Source organism: Lepidochelys kempii, chromosome 2, assembly GCF_965140265.1.
Source record: "Lepidochelys kempii isolate rLepKem1 chromosome 2, rLepKem1.hap2, whole genome shotgun sequence".
Classification (NCBI taxonomy): Eukaryota; Metazoa; Chordata; order Testudines; family Cheloniidae; genus Lepidochelys; species Lepidochelys kempii.
In genome coordinates, this window is record NC_133257.1 from 248,626,828 (window position 1) to 248,647,082 (window position 20,255).

Sequence of the window (20,255 nt, forward strand, 5' to 3'; positions counted from 1 at the left end):
ATCAATATTGTGGACCATGCCCTCTCTTAGTCGAACACTGTATAAATTCTATAAATGCTACCTTTGAACAAATCCACAGTTTATGCAAATAACAAGGATCCCGTGCAGGCCTGAAATTCCAGGCCCCAGGGCCAGGGCCATCCTTAGGGTGGTTGGGGCCCAGGGTGGAAGTGACAAACCACTACTAGTGGCTGGTGCTGGATCAAGTGCATGTTGAAAGGTAGAGAAGTCTTACATTTTAGTGTCTTTATAGTTTTATGTCTAGTTGACTAAAGAATTATTTATGTATGAGAATTCCTCATTATTATCTTCATATGGTAGCTAAAAGAGGTGACTGGTTGGTTGGTTGAACTCTAGCTTGGTAGCTTGGCCATCATCATAGGCTTTTGTAGTCTATAGGCCCAGATTCAAGGTGAAAATTTGTGAGGATGATCTTGTATAGTGAGTTTTGTGAGGACACACATTTTAAATTTTTAACATTATCCCTCTGTATCCGTGTCTGTGTTTACTATATATATATATATATATATATATGTCATCCCTTTGTCTTCAGCTCAGCCTGTTATATTATACTTTGAATGCTTGAGTTTTGATTCAGTGATAAGGATAATAACCTGTCTGACTGTTTCATGTTGTGTTCTTAATTAGTATTCCTTCGTTTTAAGTCTTTTCAGCATTTGTATACATGTTTACAGTAGAAAATTTCAAGTGTAGATAAGCTACTTATTTACAGCAGAATATTTCAACTGTGAATAACAGCAGCTAAGAGCTCAAAGCCAATAACTTCATTTCTCAAACCACTGGAAAACACACCTTAACCAGCAAATGATGCTACAGATAATGAAAACTCCACAACTGCAACAGGTGATATTTCAGTGCCAATACTTGAACTTGAGGACAGTAGTCAAGAAGGAGATGTGCCAACAGTAACAGATACAGCAGAAGAGCCTGTGTATGAACAAAAAACTCAGCAACAACAGGAAGATGTAGATCTTACACAGCAAGAGTAAGTCATGAGTACTACAGGTCAGACTGTGACTGACATTGGAATTAGTGGCAAGAGCAATGCTGCCTAAATGCAATCTTTTCTTCAAATTAGTTGTGTTGAAATTCCAAGTAAAATTCCATGAGATGCTGATATACATGCTTTCCCTACTCGTCTGCTGACAAAAACTCTTCCAAATGGTGAGACCTACACAAAAGACTGGTTATGCTGGAGTACGGAAAAACAATCTCTGTACTGTGCACTCTGCTACATTTTGAACAAAAGTGCTGTAAATGCATCAGTTCTCTCTGATCAGTCAGGATGGAGCATCAACAGAGGTTGGAGAAAGTTGAAAGACCGAATACCATCACATGAGAGTTCTACGTCACACAAAGAAAACTATGTTTCATGGAAATCAGGCAGTAGGGCAGCATCAGCTGAAAGTTCAGTTGAGAATTTACTCTTGATTGAACTCTCTACAAAAGCTAATAACTGGAAAAAACTTCTTAAGCGCCTCCTGAATGTCATCCTTTTTCTTTCTGAGTGGGGATTGGCTTTCTTTGGTTCCAGTCAATGTACTGGTGATCGTGCAAATGGAAACTTCCTAGGCATAGTTGAGCTCCTCAGCAAATATGACCCACTTTTATCAGAGCATGTTAAACGTGTTTGAGAATCACAAGAGAGTCAAAAGCACATGCAAGTCCATTATCTCTCCACATGCATACAAAACAAGTTTATTGAGCTATGTGTGTCATTCGTACAAACAACAAGTCTTGGTGAAATTTGAAATGCCAAGTATTTTTCAATTATTGTTGATGCCACGCCAGATTGTCCTCACAAGGAACAGACTACTATGATTGTTCAATATGTTAAGATTGTAGACAGCTCAAAATTTTCAGTTGAAGAAAGGTTTATTTTGTTTGATAATTTCATGAGAAAAACTGGAAGAGAAATTGCTGCTTGAGTACTAGCAATTCTAAAAGTTTTTAAGTTAGATTGTCAAGGCTGCATTGGTCAAGCCTATGACAATGGATCTAATATGGCTGGGAAGTACAAAGGTGTACAAGCAGTTATGCTTGAGCATAATTCAAACTGTATTTTCTCCAGCTGTGGAAACCACACACTAAACCTTGTAGGTGTTTTTAAAATATTTTTAAACATTTTTTTAAAATATTTAATCATTGTGGGTCTGAGTATACTCACCTGGCAAGAAAGTTTGTCTCTTTATGAGGCTTAATTCACTGCTAGTCTTATTCTGTTTTCTTCCTCGTGCTCTGCCCATCATCACGATATGTAAGAGCTTTTGTGGGAGCTGTGCATGGTTGTTTGAGGGCAGAATAGGACATCCGAAATAGGACCCTTTCAAGAGGCTTGCATCTGATTTTGGTGGGAAATGAGACTTAAGTGAAAGGCATCTTGGGAAATTTAGTCTTAAACTGAAAGCTGACTGATGGAAAATTAGCAGTTGGAAACCTCTTGCATTATCCATTTTTAAGCAGGTTTTTCCACTGATCACATTTCCACTTAACACCAAATAGCACAATATGGCCCCAGTACTTTCAAAGGGAGCTCTAAGAAAGTGCTCCTCTATAACAGAGCTAGAATTTTCCAGGACTTAATCAGTTGTGACCTTGACTGCTGAAGGGTGCAGACACCTTTATATCTGGGAGGGGGCTTGTGCTATATTTTTATCATTGTCTTCCTTGTGATTTTCCTACTTCCAAAGTCCTGTTTTATGCCCTCTTCTTCTGTAATAGTTTACTTCATATATACAGTTCAAACAATAGACTGCTGGGGCATTTTTTCACCGGCATTTAAGGTAAATGTGGTAATATAAGAAGGGTGGAATGAAAATGAAAAGTCCTCTGAAATGCCTTCCTACATTAAGAAACTCTCATCATCAGCCTTGCTCTAAACCTCAGATCATAAAGGTCATTAAGAAAGAGCAACAATAAGTGAGCAGTTTTAGTAGAAAAAAAGAGGATGTGACATCAGCCTATAGCCATGAAGAAAAGCAGGTCAATAGAAATGCATGACTAGTTATGTTTAAATTATGCTGGAAAAGGAGGGAGGGGTTTTGACTCTTGTTCCTAACTGATTCCTTTATAGAATCTAGCATCATCCTTCTAACTGAGCAACATGTAAAATCTCTTTGAGGTGTCAATTCAGAACACACATACCATAGAGGTATATTTAGGGATCATTCAGATGCATGGGTCAGATCTTACTTTCTCAAAAAGCATTTCCTATCTTTGGTTATATATTTGTCCCTTCGCTTTTGTTAAGGCTTTTGGTTGTAAGGATCAGACTAAAAAGGTTCAGGAAAGCTGGAAATAACTTTGCACCTTTTTGAGCACTGCTCAGCTGTAGGTAAATTCTCATTCTTATTATCTGTTATGCACCAATAGTGTGCTCTATGCTGAGGTAAGAAATGTTACAGCTTGTTACATGATTCACTCACCTTGGCATTAAAATGCCTGCCAGAACTGTGTCTATACTTCTGAGATGGGCATTCTGGTGGTATGCACACATCTGATTTGGGAGTTCACTAGTTTATGAACTGTATGCACTGTAGTGTTGCTGAATGGGCTCTTCAATATTGATTTTTTGGCTATTATGGCTGTGGTCACCTTCTTGTCATTAGCATTAAGTGAGCTTACTCTAAACTTGCTTTGTTCCTAAGCCTGTAATTTCTTTGCCCTTCTTTCTTTTCCTTTCATTCTCATTTACATATAAAAAGATGCAGAAAGAATTTCTGTCCGTATGTTTGAAAACTGCCATGAATGCTATACTGCATAGTATTGCATTCAGAGCCTTGGACTGGAAAAACATTGCCCATAGGCACTGAGGCCTCTTCAATGTATGGTCTGATTACCATGTGAGTGGAAATCAAGTACAAAATCTGACTGCTTCCCAAACTTTAAAAACAAACCATGGCCTAGCTGACAACCTATTGGCTCATTTTCAGATGTCTTTCATTTTATCTTGTTTATTGTACACAAGTCCTTTACTAAAAGTATTAAACACCCCTCCTCCCAGAGTTCTTTAAGACTTTGTTTGAATTGGCACTCTCTGCTATAATCCAATTGTTAAGTGCCATCTAGTGGTTTCTAGACAGCAGATCGCTTTAGGGAGCCACCACCCCAACCTGCTCCTTTTACTTCTTTAAAGAAATGCCAAGACATCACTTTGAAGCTCTTCCATTTTTTGTAAAGTTTTTCCATTCCGATGCTGGCTTGGCCTTACAATGTGAAGCAATGTAGGTTGGTTATAGCAGAAGATTTTGGAATGCATAGGTGCTGGAACTAGGAGTGCTGGGGATGCTGCTGCACCCTCTGGCTTGAAGTGGTTTTTATCATATCCAGGGTTTACAGTTTGGTTCAATGGTTCTCAGGACCCCCACTATTCCACCCCTGTTGGAATGTACATTGTGTCATTTTGTACTGTAGATTTATCAAATAGAAAATTACTAAATGTATTCTTTTGTACCACAGATCTGCTCATAATCTCTTCATTAATTAAAAAATAACCAGTGCTGGAACACTGATGTTACCTTGTGTTGATGGTGTTATCTCCAAATGAGTAAAACCAGTGACAGGTAGCACAGCTGACATGTTTAACAAAAGATGGCGCTTAGCCTTTGCTGTGTCATGGTGAAATGAAATGGATAAAATAATTTATTTTCTACTGATCCCATTTTTATTTTTGATATTTTTTCTAGAATTTAAAAAGTGTAACACCACTGACCCACATTAAATCTACAGTGTGTATTTAAGACCATCAACGTTTTAGCAGAGCAATCCTAAGATCTGAGCAGTTTCTGAATCAGCTTGACCTTTTATGCTCTCTGCTGAAAGGAACACATTTTCCATCATCCTTTACCAAAAGATGTAAGAAGTATTGAGTAGGATAGGGTATTTTTGAATGCTCTCTCCATTACATTTACTGTACATTTAATTTGCAGGTAGTCTATTGTTTCTGCCAGTTGTTGGCAACACAATATACATTTTTTTAAATGTTTTATTGATGTAACTGCCCAGAATCTTGTACATACACCAATGGATGTTTTTATAAATACTGATAAAAATAATGTTTAATTATTTTGGCTGCTTACTTGGGCCCTGATCCTGCAAGAAATTATGTGCATGTTTAGCACTATGCACTATGATTAGTTCCACTGAATATTCACAGGGCTTGATCCAGTGCCCAATATGGTCATTGGAAGGACAAGGCATTGGATTGTGCCCAGGTTCCATAAAGTTCAGCACACCCATATGTCTTTGCAGGATCAGGGCCTTGTACTTTATCTGTCATTCTGAAAGTTAGAATCAAATGCCCTGGTAATGCATCTGTGGGAGGAGGAGTTCTTTGCCCAAAACCAATTTTTTTCGGTAAGGAAAGTTGATTTTGTAACTCCTGAACACTGCTTTGAAAATACATCAATCAGAATGGACTCAAATAATTAATTATCCTATTGCTTAGTGCAATGAACTCCTTTTTTGGATGTTGTATGTATTGCTATAGAAGCACCTGTCCTATTTAGCTTTAATTAAGCACATTTTAATGGGATTCTAAAATTTAGTGTTGCTACTAATGCATATGAACCCCCAGAAATTACTCATTAATCTTCGTTATCTTCATTACTTACAGATGATTCCTTCAGGATGATCACATCAAGATGACATTATTTGTGCGGTAGACTTCATAACAAATGCATTTCCAGAACAAGGGCACTGATTTGCAAAGTGACTGGCTAATCAGTGGGCTCTTATTTTAAAACCTTTTACCATTCTCCTAGTAAATATTGTCTTAGCAGTTTTCCTTAAAGGGCCAAATCCTTCTTTAATTACTCCTTCAAAACTCCCATTGGCTTAAGTAGGAATAAGATGACCAAGATTTATTTCCAGATGTTCATTTCAGTTTGATGGATTCAGGACTGCAACTTTCATTATCATTCACAGGATGTGTTGGAGTTTGGGATAACCTTACTTGCTGGCGCCCTGCTGAAATAGGAGAGACTATCACTGTCCCTTGTCCAAAAGTATTTAGCCACTTTTTCAGCAAACCAGGTATTTTGTTTTAAGTTATTTTATGTATTTATTTTATGGCCTTATTTTTTTTTTAAAGAATAACCTCACGCACTGCAAGGTTCACCTGAAACCATTCAGTTGGGTGAAATTTACTCTATGTCTATTGCAAATTTGCTTATGTACAGTAAATTGTAAAAGCATGTATTTGGAGTTTAGGATATTGTCTTATTTTTAGAGAGAGAAGAATGAGCCTTCTCAATGGCGCCAATAAGAAAGTATGAGATGGCATCACGACAGCACTAAACAAATTGTACTGATTACCCAAATGGCATTTATTGTTTCCAGAACTTCAGATTTCAGTCGATGTTCTCATACATTGACACTGATCAAGCTTGAGGGCCCTGCTGTGTTTGACCTGACTACATCAGTCATGATCGCCACTGTCAAGGTTCCTCCCCGCCTCTGAACTCTAGGATACAGATGTGGGGACCTGCATGAAAAACCTCCTAAGCTTATCTTTACCAGCTTAGGTCAAAACTTCCCCAAGGTACAAAATATTCCACCCGTTGTCCTTGGATTGGCCATTACCACCACCAAACTAATACTGGTTACTGGGGAAGAGCTGTTTGGACACGTCTTTTCCCCCAAAATACTTCCCAAAACCTTGCACCCCACTTCCTGGACAAGGTTTGGTAAAAAGCCTCACCAATTTGCCTAGGTGACTACAGACCCAGACCCTTGGATCTTAAGAACAATGAACAATCCTCCCAACACTTGCACCCCCCCTTTCCTGGGAAATGTTGGATAAAAAAGCCTCACCAATTTGCATAGGTGACCACAGACCCAAATCCTTGGATCTGAGAACAATGAAAAAGCATTCAGTTTTCTTACAAGAAGACTTTTAATAAAAATAGAAGTAAATAGAAATAAAGAAATTCCCCTTGTAAAATCAGGATGGTAGATACCTTACAGGGTAATTAGATTCAAAACATAGAGAACCCCTCTAGGCAAAACCTTAAGTTACAAAAAAGATACACAGACAGAAATAGTTATTCTATTCAGCACAGTTCTTTTCTCAGCCATTTAAAGAAATCATAATCTAACACATACCTAGCTAGATTACTTACTAAAAGTTCTAAGACTCCATTCCTGGTCTATCCCCGGTAAAGCCCAGCATATAGACAGACTATAGACAGACACACAGACCCTTTGTTTCTCTCCCTCCTCCCAGCTTTTGAAAGTATCTTGTCTCCTCATTGGTCATTTTGGTCAGGTGCCAGCGAGGTTACCTTTAGCTTCTTAACCCTTTACAGGTGAGAGGAGCTTTCCCCTGGCCAGGAGGGATTTCAAAGGGGTTTACCCTTCCCTTTATATTTATGACAGCCACCCAGATGCAGCTCTTTTAGAAGCTAGTCACTGTCTCTGTGCCTATGGGCATTTCCCATTTGTTTGTGGGAAGAGCTCCCCTATCCTCTGGTGATGGGCACTTAAAAATGCATGCAACAATACTACATAATTTAGATAAATTAACAGTGGTGGGAATTACATGGGATTATAATCACCTTCATGTTGTTTTTTACCACAACCTGAAAGACCCAGCTTAATCTCTTAGCCAGGTTGCTAGGGGGCCTAGTTTAGCTGGTAATATCCAGTGTCACATCTATCCAGAGTGCTTTAATTCTGCAGCACAGCTGGTCAGTGCAATTTATAATATTACATAATGCTTACAAGTAGATTGTCACATGTAGATCTCAAAATGTTTTTCAAGGTGGGTAAGTATTATTTTCCCATTTTTCTGGTAGGGAAGCTGTGGCATGAAGTTATATAACTGTCCCAGGTTCACATTGTAAATCACCGAACCAGGAATCGAACCCAGGTCCTAGTTCTTAATTTGGTGTTCTAGTCATTGGACCGTATTAGCCAGTATTAGGCTTTAGAGAATGGCAGAATCAGCAAGGAAATAGGTCTGTGGAAAAGATTCTTTTCATACAGCATATCCCTGTAACTTTAAGCTTTTCTGTTGGATATCAAGAACTTCCAAGAACTTCCATTGTACCAAAATTCCACAACTCTGAAAATAGCTTTTCAGTGGTTTCAGTTGTGGCTCTTCCAAAAACACACTTGTAGTAGGAAAACCTAATCTATCTGGCACCTGTTCATGGGATTGAGGAGTAAAGATGGGTCATCAGTTGCACAAATTAAGTATAAATTAGAATAAGCATAAATTGAGAATTCTGAGAAGGAGGCAATTTCTCCTAGCACAGTTACATTCATAGTGATAAGCAAAAGTTATAATATTGTTCCTTACCCAAACTCACAAAAGGAAACAAAGAGTTCTAGAATGTGTAAAAGGTGATCAAGATCTTCTAGCTCAAATCTATCATTCAGACAAATCCAGTTGACGGGAAATGGGAAATCATTTGGTATACTGCATATACACAGGTTTCAGAGTAACAGCCGTGTTAGTCTGTATTCGCAAAAAGAAAAGGAGTACTTGTGGCACCTTAGAGACTAATTGGTTAGTCTCTAAGGTGCCACAAGTACTCCTTTTCTTTTTGCATATACACAGTAATTCTTTTCTCCATCCGTGAAATGCAGCCTCTTTTTGAGTGATTATTGCTCAAAAGCTCATAGCAACACTATACAAAACAACACTGAGTAAAGATAATACTGTATACAATTGAAACTAGAGGCTGAATTTAAGGGGTCAGAATGTAATTTCCTAAACATTAATTTGGACAAGTTACTGTAAGCCCTCTACTTCTGCAAAAAGTGCCATGAGATGTTTAATCACTAAAATTGCTCTGTTTCAAAGTAACAGCCGTGTTAGTCTGTATTCGCAAAAAGAAAAGGAGTACTTGTGGCACCTTAGAGACTAACCAATTTATTAGAGCATAAGCTTTCGTGAGCTACAGCTCACTTCCTCAGATGCATATCGTGGAAACTGCAGCAGGCTTTATATATACACAGTGCCAGCAATGCCCCTCTGCCATGTACATTGGTCAAACTGGACAGTCTCTACGTAAAAGAATAAATGGACACAAATCAGATGTCAAGAATTATAACATTCATAAACCAGTCGGAGAACACTTCAATCTCTCTGGTCACGCAATCACAGACATGAAGGTCGCTATCTTAAAACAAAAAAACTTCAAATCCAGACTCCAGCGAGAAACTGCTGAATTGGAATTCATTTGCAAATTGGATACTATTAATTTAGGCTTAAATAGAGACTGGGAGTGGCTAAGTCATTATGCAAGGTAGCCTGTTTCCTCTTGTTTTTTCCTACCCCCCCCCCCCCCAAAGTTCTGGTTTAACTTGGATTTAAACTTGAAGAGTGGTCAGTTTGGATGAGCTATTACCAGCAGGAGAGTGAGTTTGTGTGTGTATGGGGGTGGGGGGGATGTGAGAAAACCTGGATTTGTGCAGGAAATAGCCCAACTTGATTGTCATGCACATTGTGTAAAGAGTTGTCACTTTGGATGGGCTATCACCAGCAGGAGAGTGAATTTGTGTGGGGGGGTGGAGGGTGAGAAAACCTGGATTTGTGCTGGAAATGGCCCACCTGATGATCACTTTAGATAAGCTATTACCAGCAGGACAGTGGGGTGGGAGTAGGTATTGTTTCATATTCTCTGTGTATATATAAAGCCTGCTGCAGTTTCCACAATATGCATCTGAGGAAGTGAGCTGTAGCTCACGAAAGCTTATGCTCTAATAAATTGGTTAGTCTCTAAGGTGCCACAAGTACTCCTTTTTTTAAAATTGCTCTGAACCTCTATTTTGAATTTTTTCCCAAAAGATGGCACTTCACATGACACAAGGCCTCCTAAAACTGATCGGAGTTGTAAAAGAAAGCCTGTCCTCACAAAATTCCTGCCCAATGTTGCAGACTCAGAAGTTGAGATAAGCTTCCAAAAGCCTGTATGCTTATCTGAATTGAACCTCACCTCTCCTGTCTGAACCTATGTAACGTATTGCATCATGAATAATGTGCATACACCTCATAGGAATAACTTTTATCTTCTTAGTTGGTAAGTCTCCCCCATGTGCTATTGACCATATTGCTTCGAAGTGTGGGCTCCTAGTTTATCACAGATAAGAGGGCCACTTTGACCAATTTATAGTTGACAGAGGCCAGATGACCTTTCATGCTTGAGTTCATAGAATCATAGAAGATTAGGGTTGGAAGAGACCTCAGAAGTTCATCTAGTCCAACCCCCTGCTCAAAGCAGGACCAACCCCAACTAAATCATCCCAGCCAGGGCTTTGTCAAGCCAGGCCTTAAAAACCTCTAAGGATGGAGATTCCACCACCTCCCTAAGTAACACATTTGAGTGCTTCACCACTCTCCTAGTGAAATAGTTTTAGACCTTTCCCACTGCAGCTTGAGACCATTGCTCCTCAGTGATGGCAGATGACAGAATGAGAAGAGCCTAGCTCCATCTTCTTTGGAACCCCCCTTTAGGTAGTTGAAGGCTGCTATCAAATCCCACCTCACTCTTCTCTTCTGCAGACTAAATAAGCCCAGACTAAATAAGCCTCTCCTCATAAGTCATGTGCCCCAGCCCCCTAATAATTTTCATTGCCTTCTGCTGGACTCTTCAATTTGTCTACATCCTTTCTGTAGAAGGGGGCCCAAAACTGGATGCAATACTCCAGATGTGGCCTCACCAGTGCCGAATAGAAGGGAATAATCACTTCCCTTGATCTGCTAGCAATGCTCCTACTAATGCAGCCCAATATGCTGTTAGCCTTCTTGGCAAGAAGGGCACATTGTTGACTCATACCTTCTTAGCAACAAGGGCACACTGCTGACTCATAGTTAAAACAAAAAGATTCCCCTTTGGTCCCCCCATTGAATTATGGGTGTGGAGGATAGATTGAAGTCCCTGAAGTTTGCCTGTATTGTGATATTTTCCCTGCTCCTTGCCTCTGTGCGCATAATTTGAGAGGGCCTTTAAAATGCATTACGTGCTAAATCAGAATTTGCTATAAACCAGATGCATGTTCATCTGTCTGTGTAGAAATTCACCACTGTAGTATCCAAGGACTTCAATAACTCTTTTAGTAGAACACTTAATATCACCTGCTCAGAAGATCTTAAATAATAGTTTAGAGTAATCAAGGTTTGTATAGAGCCATTTTCATTCAAATTACTTGTCCGGCAAACTATTTTAACTACAAATAATTCTCTAAAAGTGGAAGATAATAAACTCCCTTCAGAGTAATTTTAACAAAACTACAAAATCTTTCAGGCTGTTTCTGTTCAAACACTCCATGATTGAAAGTAGGAGGCATAGCATTGCAATTTTGTATGTATGTTTCTTTAGCATAGCAAAGATATTTGGTATGACTCAGAGCCAAGAATAAATGTTAAAACAGTAAGTGCACATGAATGGAAATATGTGGGATTGCTTAATGACAGTGCTGGAGCATAAAGCATGTTAATGGAGTGGTTTCCACAAGAAGGCACAGTTTTTATGAAGCTTGGCTTTAAGGCCTGTTGGTTAGGAAGCTTTTAAATCTATGTGGAAAAATATGTGACTTTTGTTTTACAGGAAATATTAGCAAAAATTGTACAAGTGACGGATGGTCAGAGATATTTCCAGATTACATAAGCGCTTGTGGTTATTATGACAGTGATGATGACAGTAAGGTAAGAAAAATAATTATTCTGTTCATTCAGATGCAGATGTTCAAAAGAGTTTCATAGATTCCAAGGCCAGAAGGGACCATTGTGATCATCTAGTCTGACCTCCTGTTATAACACATACCATAGAGCTTCCCCAAAATAATACCTCAAGCATATCTTTTAAAAAAAATCCCAATCTTGATTTTAAAATTGTCAGTGATGGAGAAGCCAGCACAACCCTTGGTAAACTGTTCCAATGGTTAATTACATTCACCATTAAAAATGTACATCTTATGTACTGAAATTGCCTAGCTTCAACTTCCAGCCTTTGGACTGTGTGATACCTTTCTCTGCTTGAAACTATAGGGCCAAATTCTGCTCCCAAATACATGCATATTACTCTGAAATCTACAGGAATTGTGTACGCATGTTTGAGAGTATAGAAAATCTTTTATTTGAGTTGAAATTCTCATCTAAGCTGAAGGTATGTCTACACTTTGAGCTGGGGGTCTGATTCTCAGGTTGAGGAAACATACTTGTGCTCGTTCAATGAAAAATAGAATGTATCCATGACAGCACAAGCCATGGAAGGGGCTAGCCACCTGGGTACATACCCGTATGAGACCCTAAGCGTGTAGTCAGGGCTTATCCCGCCACTGTGACTACACTCTACTTTTAGCATGCTAGCTTGATGGGAGCTAGGGCAAGAATGTCTCCTTGAGCTGGGAATCACATCTCCAGCTCGAAGTGTAGACATACCCTAAGAGCAGAGGTGTAGGGTTCATAAACTATAATGATAAAAAACTAATGATTATATTTATTATCATCATTATTATTTATTATTTGGATTACTGTAATGCCTAGTAGCCCCAGTAGTGGATCAGGAACCCAGTGTGCTAGGCACTGTGATGCCATTATCAGTCACTGTACTATAAAATTTCTGCTACTGTTGCATACTACTAATGTTTTAAGTATTTTGTGTATTTATAATACAAACTAGTATTCCTTTAGTTTAATATGATTGTATATATCATTTAATCTGTACAGTACATTTAAATACAGTAAATAGGTAGAATGAACATTTAGCTCTATTGTCTTCATGGGAATTACTCTGGATTTACATCAGTTTATAAGGTACATCAGAATGTGGACCAAAGGCTGTCAGATATAGAACAAATGATCCTAGCAAGTGTTAAAATGTAATCCTCTCAGTTTGCCTCTACCATTTCTTGCCCTTATATGTCTTTTGAGGAGAGCTACCAGGTCTTCCTGCATCACCTGCAGATTAGAACACTTAGCTAACATTGAAATTTTTCAACAAGAAAAGGGCATATGTTTTTCACAATCTTTGTTTATTTGTGAGAAATGTTCCTGGTTTTCTAGTAGTTCTGTAGTATCACACCAGAGCAAGACTTCACTTGCAAATGCAGGATTCCACCATCAGTCAAATTCCCATTCACACATGGAGAGATGGGCTCCTCCTATGTACCTCCCATGCAATGATAAAGTTGATGCCTATTCTTCAAGAAGGAATATGTCCTACTTCTTCCAGGTGCTTAATGACTTCGGTGGTGGGCACTAAAGAAATCTGTCAGATAGATAGATACCCACCTTGACTCAGCTGTTATTGCCAGCAGTTTGCTCCTTTCTGCCAGGATTGCCAGCAACAGATGCAGTCAGCTGTAGACATGTCTGATATGCCTGTTATGACTCATTGCCTTGTCTGCCAGATCTGATGAAATCCAAGCTAAAGAAGTCATAGTCAGTGTCTAAGTGGTAGACCTATTCAGGGTGAAATAGGTTGGAGGAGTCAGTGAAGAGCCTGATCCCCAAAGGAGTGCATGAAATTTCCAGCTGACCTCTTTCAGGACCCTGTCCAGAGCAGCAGGCGTATTATCCCAGCCTACCCCCATTCCCTCCTCCCCATCACTGTGTGTGTGCAAGCACACACACACACAAGGGTAGAATGGTTGCCAGAAACTCCCTCCTGATCTTTTTCCTGTCTCATTTCGTGTGTTGTAACAAGTACATGCTGGACAGAGAACCAAAATTATTGTAAATATGAAAAACTTGAGTTTCCTTCAAAATAATATAGGGATTCCAGATTCTTTTTAGACACTAAAAGAAAGAAAACAATACCACTCCGTATACGTATGTGTGTTAACAGTAATCACTGTGCTCCATGAAAATACAACGTGTTTGGAAAACTATAATTAGTTCACTTCTGCTCTTTCTCAGTTAAGACTGTCAAAAGCCAGTGAGTACGTAACAGTTCCATATCTCATATATGCACATAACTGCAATCTGTAGTCTCTAAATTTTTTCCATTTTAAAGAACTTTTTTTATTCGTTTATGTATATGAAGAGTTTTGCAAATATCATGAATTAGTGTGGCTCATTAATGCATTAAAAAGTCCAGACACATAAATAACTAAAAAATAGTTGACAAAGAAATGGACTGGAACATTTTATTCTCCCATTTTGTATACAGATGGTTATTCTGAGATATTGGAATCATCTGAATATTTGGAAAATTGAAAGTGCTTTACTGTTTCAGAGAACCATTTTTACAACCACCAAACTGTCATGTACCCAAACATTGTCACCTGGATTGAAAACCAACCAAAGGCCAATAAATAAAAAGGGATACATTGTAGCAGTCCTGATGGCAGATGAAGGAATTAGTATTTGAATAGACCTGTTCTTATTTAACATTGTTGCTAATGATCTGGAGTGAAGAGTGTGAAACTTAAGTTAATTAAATTTGCAAATAATAGTGCAGGAGAAACTAGAGAGGTTGGAAATGTGGGCAGAATTAACAAATATGAATCAACCTGGAATAAGGCAAACAACAATAAAGCATCTAGGGTAAAATCCAGAAGATGGAAGTAGAGGGGAGATACTTAGCTGCCCACTGTTACTACAAAATGTTTTGTGGTGTTACCGCTTTCTAACTGGCTCGAGTGGATAGTGTATCATGGAAACTGAGATAATGCAAGTTTGGGCTGCATCTGAGGTGCCATAATATCATATAGCAGGGAGGCACCAATTCCTCTTTCCTCATAGCGCTGTCATGGCTGACCCTGCAATATTGAGTTCAGTTCTGGGCACTTCATTGCCAGAAAATAAATTGACCATACTAATGTGACACGACAGAAAATTCCTTCCTGACAAGAAATTGGACAATCTGTTCAGTGTTATCTAGTATCAAAAATAAAGTTAAATTCACTAGTTCTGGGTCAGTAGAAAGTAGCTATTTCCTTTGCAAATAGACAGTACATTCAAATAAGAATAGTTAGTTCTTTTAATTCTTAACATTTTATTTTATTTATAGTTTCAAAGTAGAGGAAGAAATATGAAAGTCTCTTTGTTGAAGCTTTCCTTAGAAATTTTGCGATGTTAGCGCCCACTTCAGGAAAACACATGCTTAAATCCATCTCTGTTCAGGAAAGCACTTAAATATGTACTTCAGTGTCACTGAAGTCAGTGAGACTTAGCTATGTGTTTGAAGTGCTTTCCTGAATCAGGATGCTTCCTTGAAGTGAGGCCTCCGTACAGAGTTACAGTACTATCAAAGGGTCACATCCTTAGCTGGTGGAAGTCAGCATAGTTTAGCTGGATCTGGGCCCAAATTTCGGTAAAAAGTCCAAAGAGGACCTGTGATGGGTTGTAACAAAGCCCACACTGGAAAGGAAGGGGTTAAAGAACTACTCTGGGCCCAGGCGACCTCACCCCACTCTACCTGCAAAGCCTGCACTGGCTGGAGGAGGAGCTTAAAAAGAGGAGCAGAGTAGCTCAGTATTAGGCAGACAGGGGGAAGAAGCTGACCTGCCCTCTGAGCTCCTGGGAAGGAGCACTTGCTGCTTGAGGCCTGACTATAGCGACATGTCCAAGCCTACAAAGAAGGACCTGTGACTCTCTAAAGGTTAGAGCCTTTATCATTGTACATTAGTACTTTATCTTGTGGGGAGAGAGGGGACTGATAGGTAGTGATCCAAGGAGGCAGCTGCATAGCATCATAGGCTGCAGGGCTTAGCTGCCTGCCATTGGGCCCTGGACTGGAGCCTGCTGGAAAGGATGCGTCCGGGCCTGGGCCCCCATACCAGTCCCTAAAGAGGGACAGCTAGAGAACTGTACCCATTGGTGGGGAATCCCTAGTTGGGGGAAGACACAACAGTCTGGACCATGAGACCCCAAACAAGGGGGAAGCCCTGAATCCCTTGCTTAATCCTGGAGACTTCCTTGTTATTGGATTCTTTGTATATAGCCTGAGAACGTGACCTGGCTCAGGGCTGAGTCACTGAAAGGGCACGCCTTTACAGGGCAGAACGGTAGGGAAGAAAGGGGAATGCCCAGGGGGAAGGCAGCTTGACCACTAGGCAGCACAGATAGAAAGTGTTCCCCTTCACAGGGCTCAGTGATGAAATCTTCACATTTCTTTCTCTTTGTACACCAGAAGTGTGTAAAAAGAAAGGAACTGTGTTTGCATTGGGTGTCTATTAAGGGTATATATGGTGGTGTAGTGAGGTATTACCACTGGGATTATGGAAACAGGAGGTTTAATGTTTTAGACCAGATTCTGTTACCCTCATTCATGTTGAATAGCCATTTCTTCTGCAGTCAGTCCCCTTGAAGAAAGTGTTGTTCAGTATATGCCAGGCTAATGAAATCTGGTTCTTAATTTGTTACCTACTGACATAGCAGTTTATCTTTGCTGCTGAATGAGTTTATCTCATAGATTCAGTTCATATTGAGTGTGGTTCCGCAGGGATCAGTCCTGGGTCTAGTTCTGTTCAATATTTTCATCAGTGATTTAGATAATGGCATAGAGAGTACACTTATAAGGTTTGCGGATGATACCAAGCTGGGTGGGGTTGCAAGTGCTTTGGAGGATAGGATTAAATTCAAAATGATCTGAACAAATGTAGAAATGGTATGAAGTAAATATGATAAAATTCAATAAAGACAAATGCAAAGTACTCTATTTAAGATGGAACAATCAGTTGCATACATACAAAAGGGAAATGACTGCTTAGGAAGGAGTACTGTGGAAAGGGATCTGGGGTTTATAGCTAAATATGAGTCAACAGTGTAACACTGTTGCAAAAAAAAGCAAACTTCATTCTGTGATGTTGTAAGCAAGACACAAGAAGTAATTCGCCTGCTCTACTCCATGTTAATAAGGACTCAGCTGTAGTATTGTGTCCAGTTCTGGGGTACCGTATTTCAGGAAAGATGTTAACAAATTGGAGAAAGTCCAGAGGACAAGAAAAAAATGATTAAAGGTCTAGAAAACATGACCTATTAAGGAAAGATTGGAAAAATTGTGTTTGTTTAGTCTGGACAAGAGAAGACTGAGGAGGGAACATAACAGTTTTCAAGTACATAAAAGGTTATTACCAGGAGGGGGTAAAAAAATTGTTGTTCTTAACCTCTGAGGATAGGACAAGAAGCAATGGGCTTAAATTGCAGCAAGGGAGGTTTAGGTTGGACATTAGGAAAAACTTCCTAACTGTTAGGGTAGTTAAGCACTGGAAAAAATTGCCGAAGGAAGTTTTGGATTTACCATCACTGGAGGTTTGTAAGAACAGATTAGACAAACACCTGTCAGGACTAGTTATTACATAGTCTTGCCTTGAGTGTAGGGGACTGGATTAGATAACCTCTCGAGGTCCCTTCCAGTTCTACACTTCTATGATTGTTTATTTCAGTTTCTTTAGCAGTTACTCTCAATTAGGGTGAGAACTTATTTTTATGCTCCAGAAGGGGAAAGGCACGTTTGCTTTGAAGGGTTATGAATTTGTTTTAAAAACTTAAATGAGAGAGAAGGGATTAGTAAAGATATACTGAATAGGTATTTAATAAGAAGGTGACAAACTGTTCAGGTTATTAATGATCTGGAATAGAAGGAGTTCATTTAATAATAAATCACCTAATGCTTCCATTATATTTCATTGCCAATTTCCCAAAAAGAACAAATTCACTTAGCTTGCTAAAATGGTGAGTGGTTTGATCCAGTTCCCACTGAAGTCGTTGGGAGTTTTTGCATTGACTTTAGTGGGAATTAGTTTAGGTCCTAATCTGTATCATTTGAATTAATTATCATCTTATTGTTATTTTACTTAATCAGGAAACTATCAACTTAATTTTTTTAAACTAATTAAAATAAACTTTTCTGATTCAGCATGCCTGAAATAGCATGGCCTTAATTTTTTTTAAATACATCAACAAGGATTCTTCTGCTCTCCTGTCTTTACATATAAAGGTTGTCTTAGTGAGGGATAAACTGAGTTAAGCCCTGATCTTGCCATTAGATCTGCTGGCTCATCCCCTGCACCCAGGTGAAAGCCCATTGGCTTCAGTTGGGCTCCACACGGAGCCAGGGGTCTGCCACCATGAATCTGATTGCAGCATGGTGGCCTAACTTGGCCTTACGGAGGAAACAACAGACTTTCTACCCACAAAGCGCTGTTAAATTCACACAGTACCAGACATCACATAACATTTTATTGCTGACTTCTTTCAGTTACAGAAATCTTTGATCCAGGAATACAGGAATATGCTTTTTCAAGTTGATTGTCCCTTTTATTCTATCACATACATCCCAAATAAAATGACCAATGGAATGCATGGAAAATAATTAAATATGAAAGTACATAGAAAGGGTACAAGGAGTCGGATTAGTTTTCTTTCAGGAGAAACAAAGACATTTGATTATATCTGTAATATGAGTTATTTGCTACAATGATACTTTCTCTTCTGTAAAGAGATTGGAGTAACGATCACGTGGTTACATAGCTGGCCAGTGTGCACAGCTTGATGCTTTAGGGCCCTCAGATGCATGAAAGCAACTTCATTCACTTCAGTTGCAAGTTTTTGGCATCTGAGGGCAGAACTTGGCCCTACAGATGCAATTTTAAGTTTCCATGTTCATTTTTTAAAAATATATTAAACAAATTTAACAATTGCAGTTTATCTCACTTATTTAGAATATATGTAAATCAATAGCCATCAAGTTAGGCACATCTAAAAAATGTTCATTACGCAATATACTGAGTGCACATAGTCGTGAAATAGAAGCTTTGTGGAGAATGTTTGCTAAAGTATAGTTCTCTCCTAACCTACCTGCAATAGTAGCTTTGAAGAAAATACTCTCAACTTGATTCTCCTCTCATTTGCATTGGGTTTACACTGCTGTAACTCTCGAGTTCAGGAGAGTTACTCTTGATTGGCAGCTATGAGACAGGAGAATCAGGCCATGTATGTTGCTAACAGTCAAGAGCTTAATTTAAATCTTTATTACAGTATTTAGTTTCTAATCTCCATACAGTATGTGAGCTATCAGCCTTCAAGAATCTCAGAGATTCAATTCCAGATGCCACCTCGGCCATCCAAGTTTTCATTCCTTTTTTTTTTCTCCTTTGGATATTTGTATTGGATTTTTAGTAGGTATAACAGCAATAGGAATAATTGGGCTTGTCTATACTTAAAAAATGGGTCAAGGATAGATTGGGATGTGTTAACTAATCTGAACCTTGTCACCACCTTTTTTGTCGTGTGGATGGATTTCAGTATCTTTCATCTAGATTTAATAGGTCGAGGTGTATCCTTGGCTCCCTCTTATGGTGTTTTTCGTAGTGCCAAGACCCTGCACAGGGCACAGCACAAGCTGGTCAGGCAAGGTAAAAGGCATTGAAATTCATCCGCATGAATGAAAAAGCCAGCTAGCGACCATACGCTAACCTCAACCCATTTTTCTAGACTGGGCAAGTCTGCTGTGCCTAAAGAAATGTCTGCACTGCAAACCATGTGTGGCGTGTAGGCTATGTGTAGCTACATGCTGCAGTGAAAAGCAGGTTGCATCCACACTGCAGTGTGCCGCTACACATGGCAGTAAAAGGCTCTGGCAGGGGGCGGCAGCGGAGAAAGGCTCCGTAAGCAGGGAGCTACCCTGGACCCTTTCCCTATTGCCTCCTATGGCCAGAGCCTTTCCCCACTGCCAGAGTCTTCCACGACAGCGGGGAAAGCCTCTGGCGGGGCTCCTTGTGGTAGTAAAAAACTCCAGCGGTGGGGAGACAGCGGGACACTGCACTGCTAGAAATAGCAGTGTGGATGGGGGAGGCCCTGCTTGGGTGTGGAGAGAACTGTGTCAGGTACATACCCTTTACTCTTCTCGTCTGAGCATGTCTTTACTCTTCTCGCCTGAGCAGTGCCATCTATGCTGCTATTTATACTGCTGCTGGGGGGCATGCTGTGTATGTACGCTACACACTACTGTAAAGGGAGTGTGCAGTGTAGATTGACCCTAAGATAAAACAGAGCAGTACATACGAATTATGTGGAGCGGGGTTTGATGTGTGTTTGTAGGCCATAAGCAGGTACCCACACATAGCTAGGAAATTAATGCAAGACATAACACACATTTGAAGTAATGTGAATGCTTGGTACCACGGTAACTTACAATGTATTTTTCCATTTCCCATGCTCTTTGGTTATGACTGAGTTACATAAGCAGCAGAAAACCTGACATAGCTATTCTGAATTTTCAGAGAGGCTGAGCACCCACAGATCCTATCAAAGTAAGGAAATCCGGCTGAGCGTGACT

At 39.5% G+C, this 20,255-nt stretch overlaps 1 protein-coding gene and 1 long non-coding RNA gene across 4 annotated transcripts in view; one reads left to right on the forward strand and one right to left on the reverse strand.

Moving 5' to 3' along the window:
• The window catches only part of LOC140907779 (uncharacterized), a 238,375-nt gene that overhangs the window by 105,924 nt on the left and 112,196 nt on the right, over positions 1-20,255 (reverse strand). The gene's annotated exons all lie outside the window — the stretch shown is intronic.
• Positions 1-20,255, forward strand: part of VIPR2 (vasoactive intestinal peptide receptor 2) — an 88,150-nt gene that overhangs the window by 10,339 nt on the left and 57,556 nt on the right. For all 3 annotated transcript variants that reach the window (XM_073334537.1, XM_073334536.1, XM_073334538.1), the window contains exons 3-4: positions 5,947-6,054; positions 11,577-11,674. In XM_073334537.1, the coding sequence (XP_073190638.1) occupies positions 5,947-6,054; positions 11,577-11,674 (206 nt within the window). The remainder of the gene's footprint in view (positions 1-5,946; positions 6,055-11,576; positions 11,675-20,255) is intronic.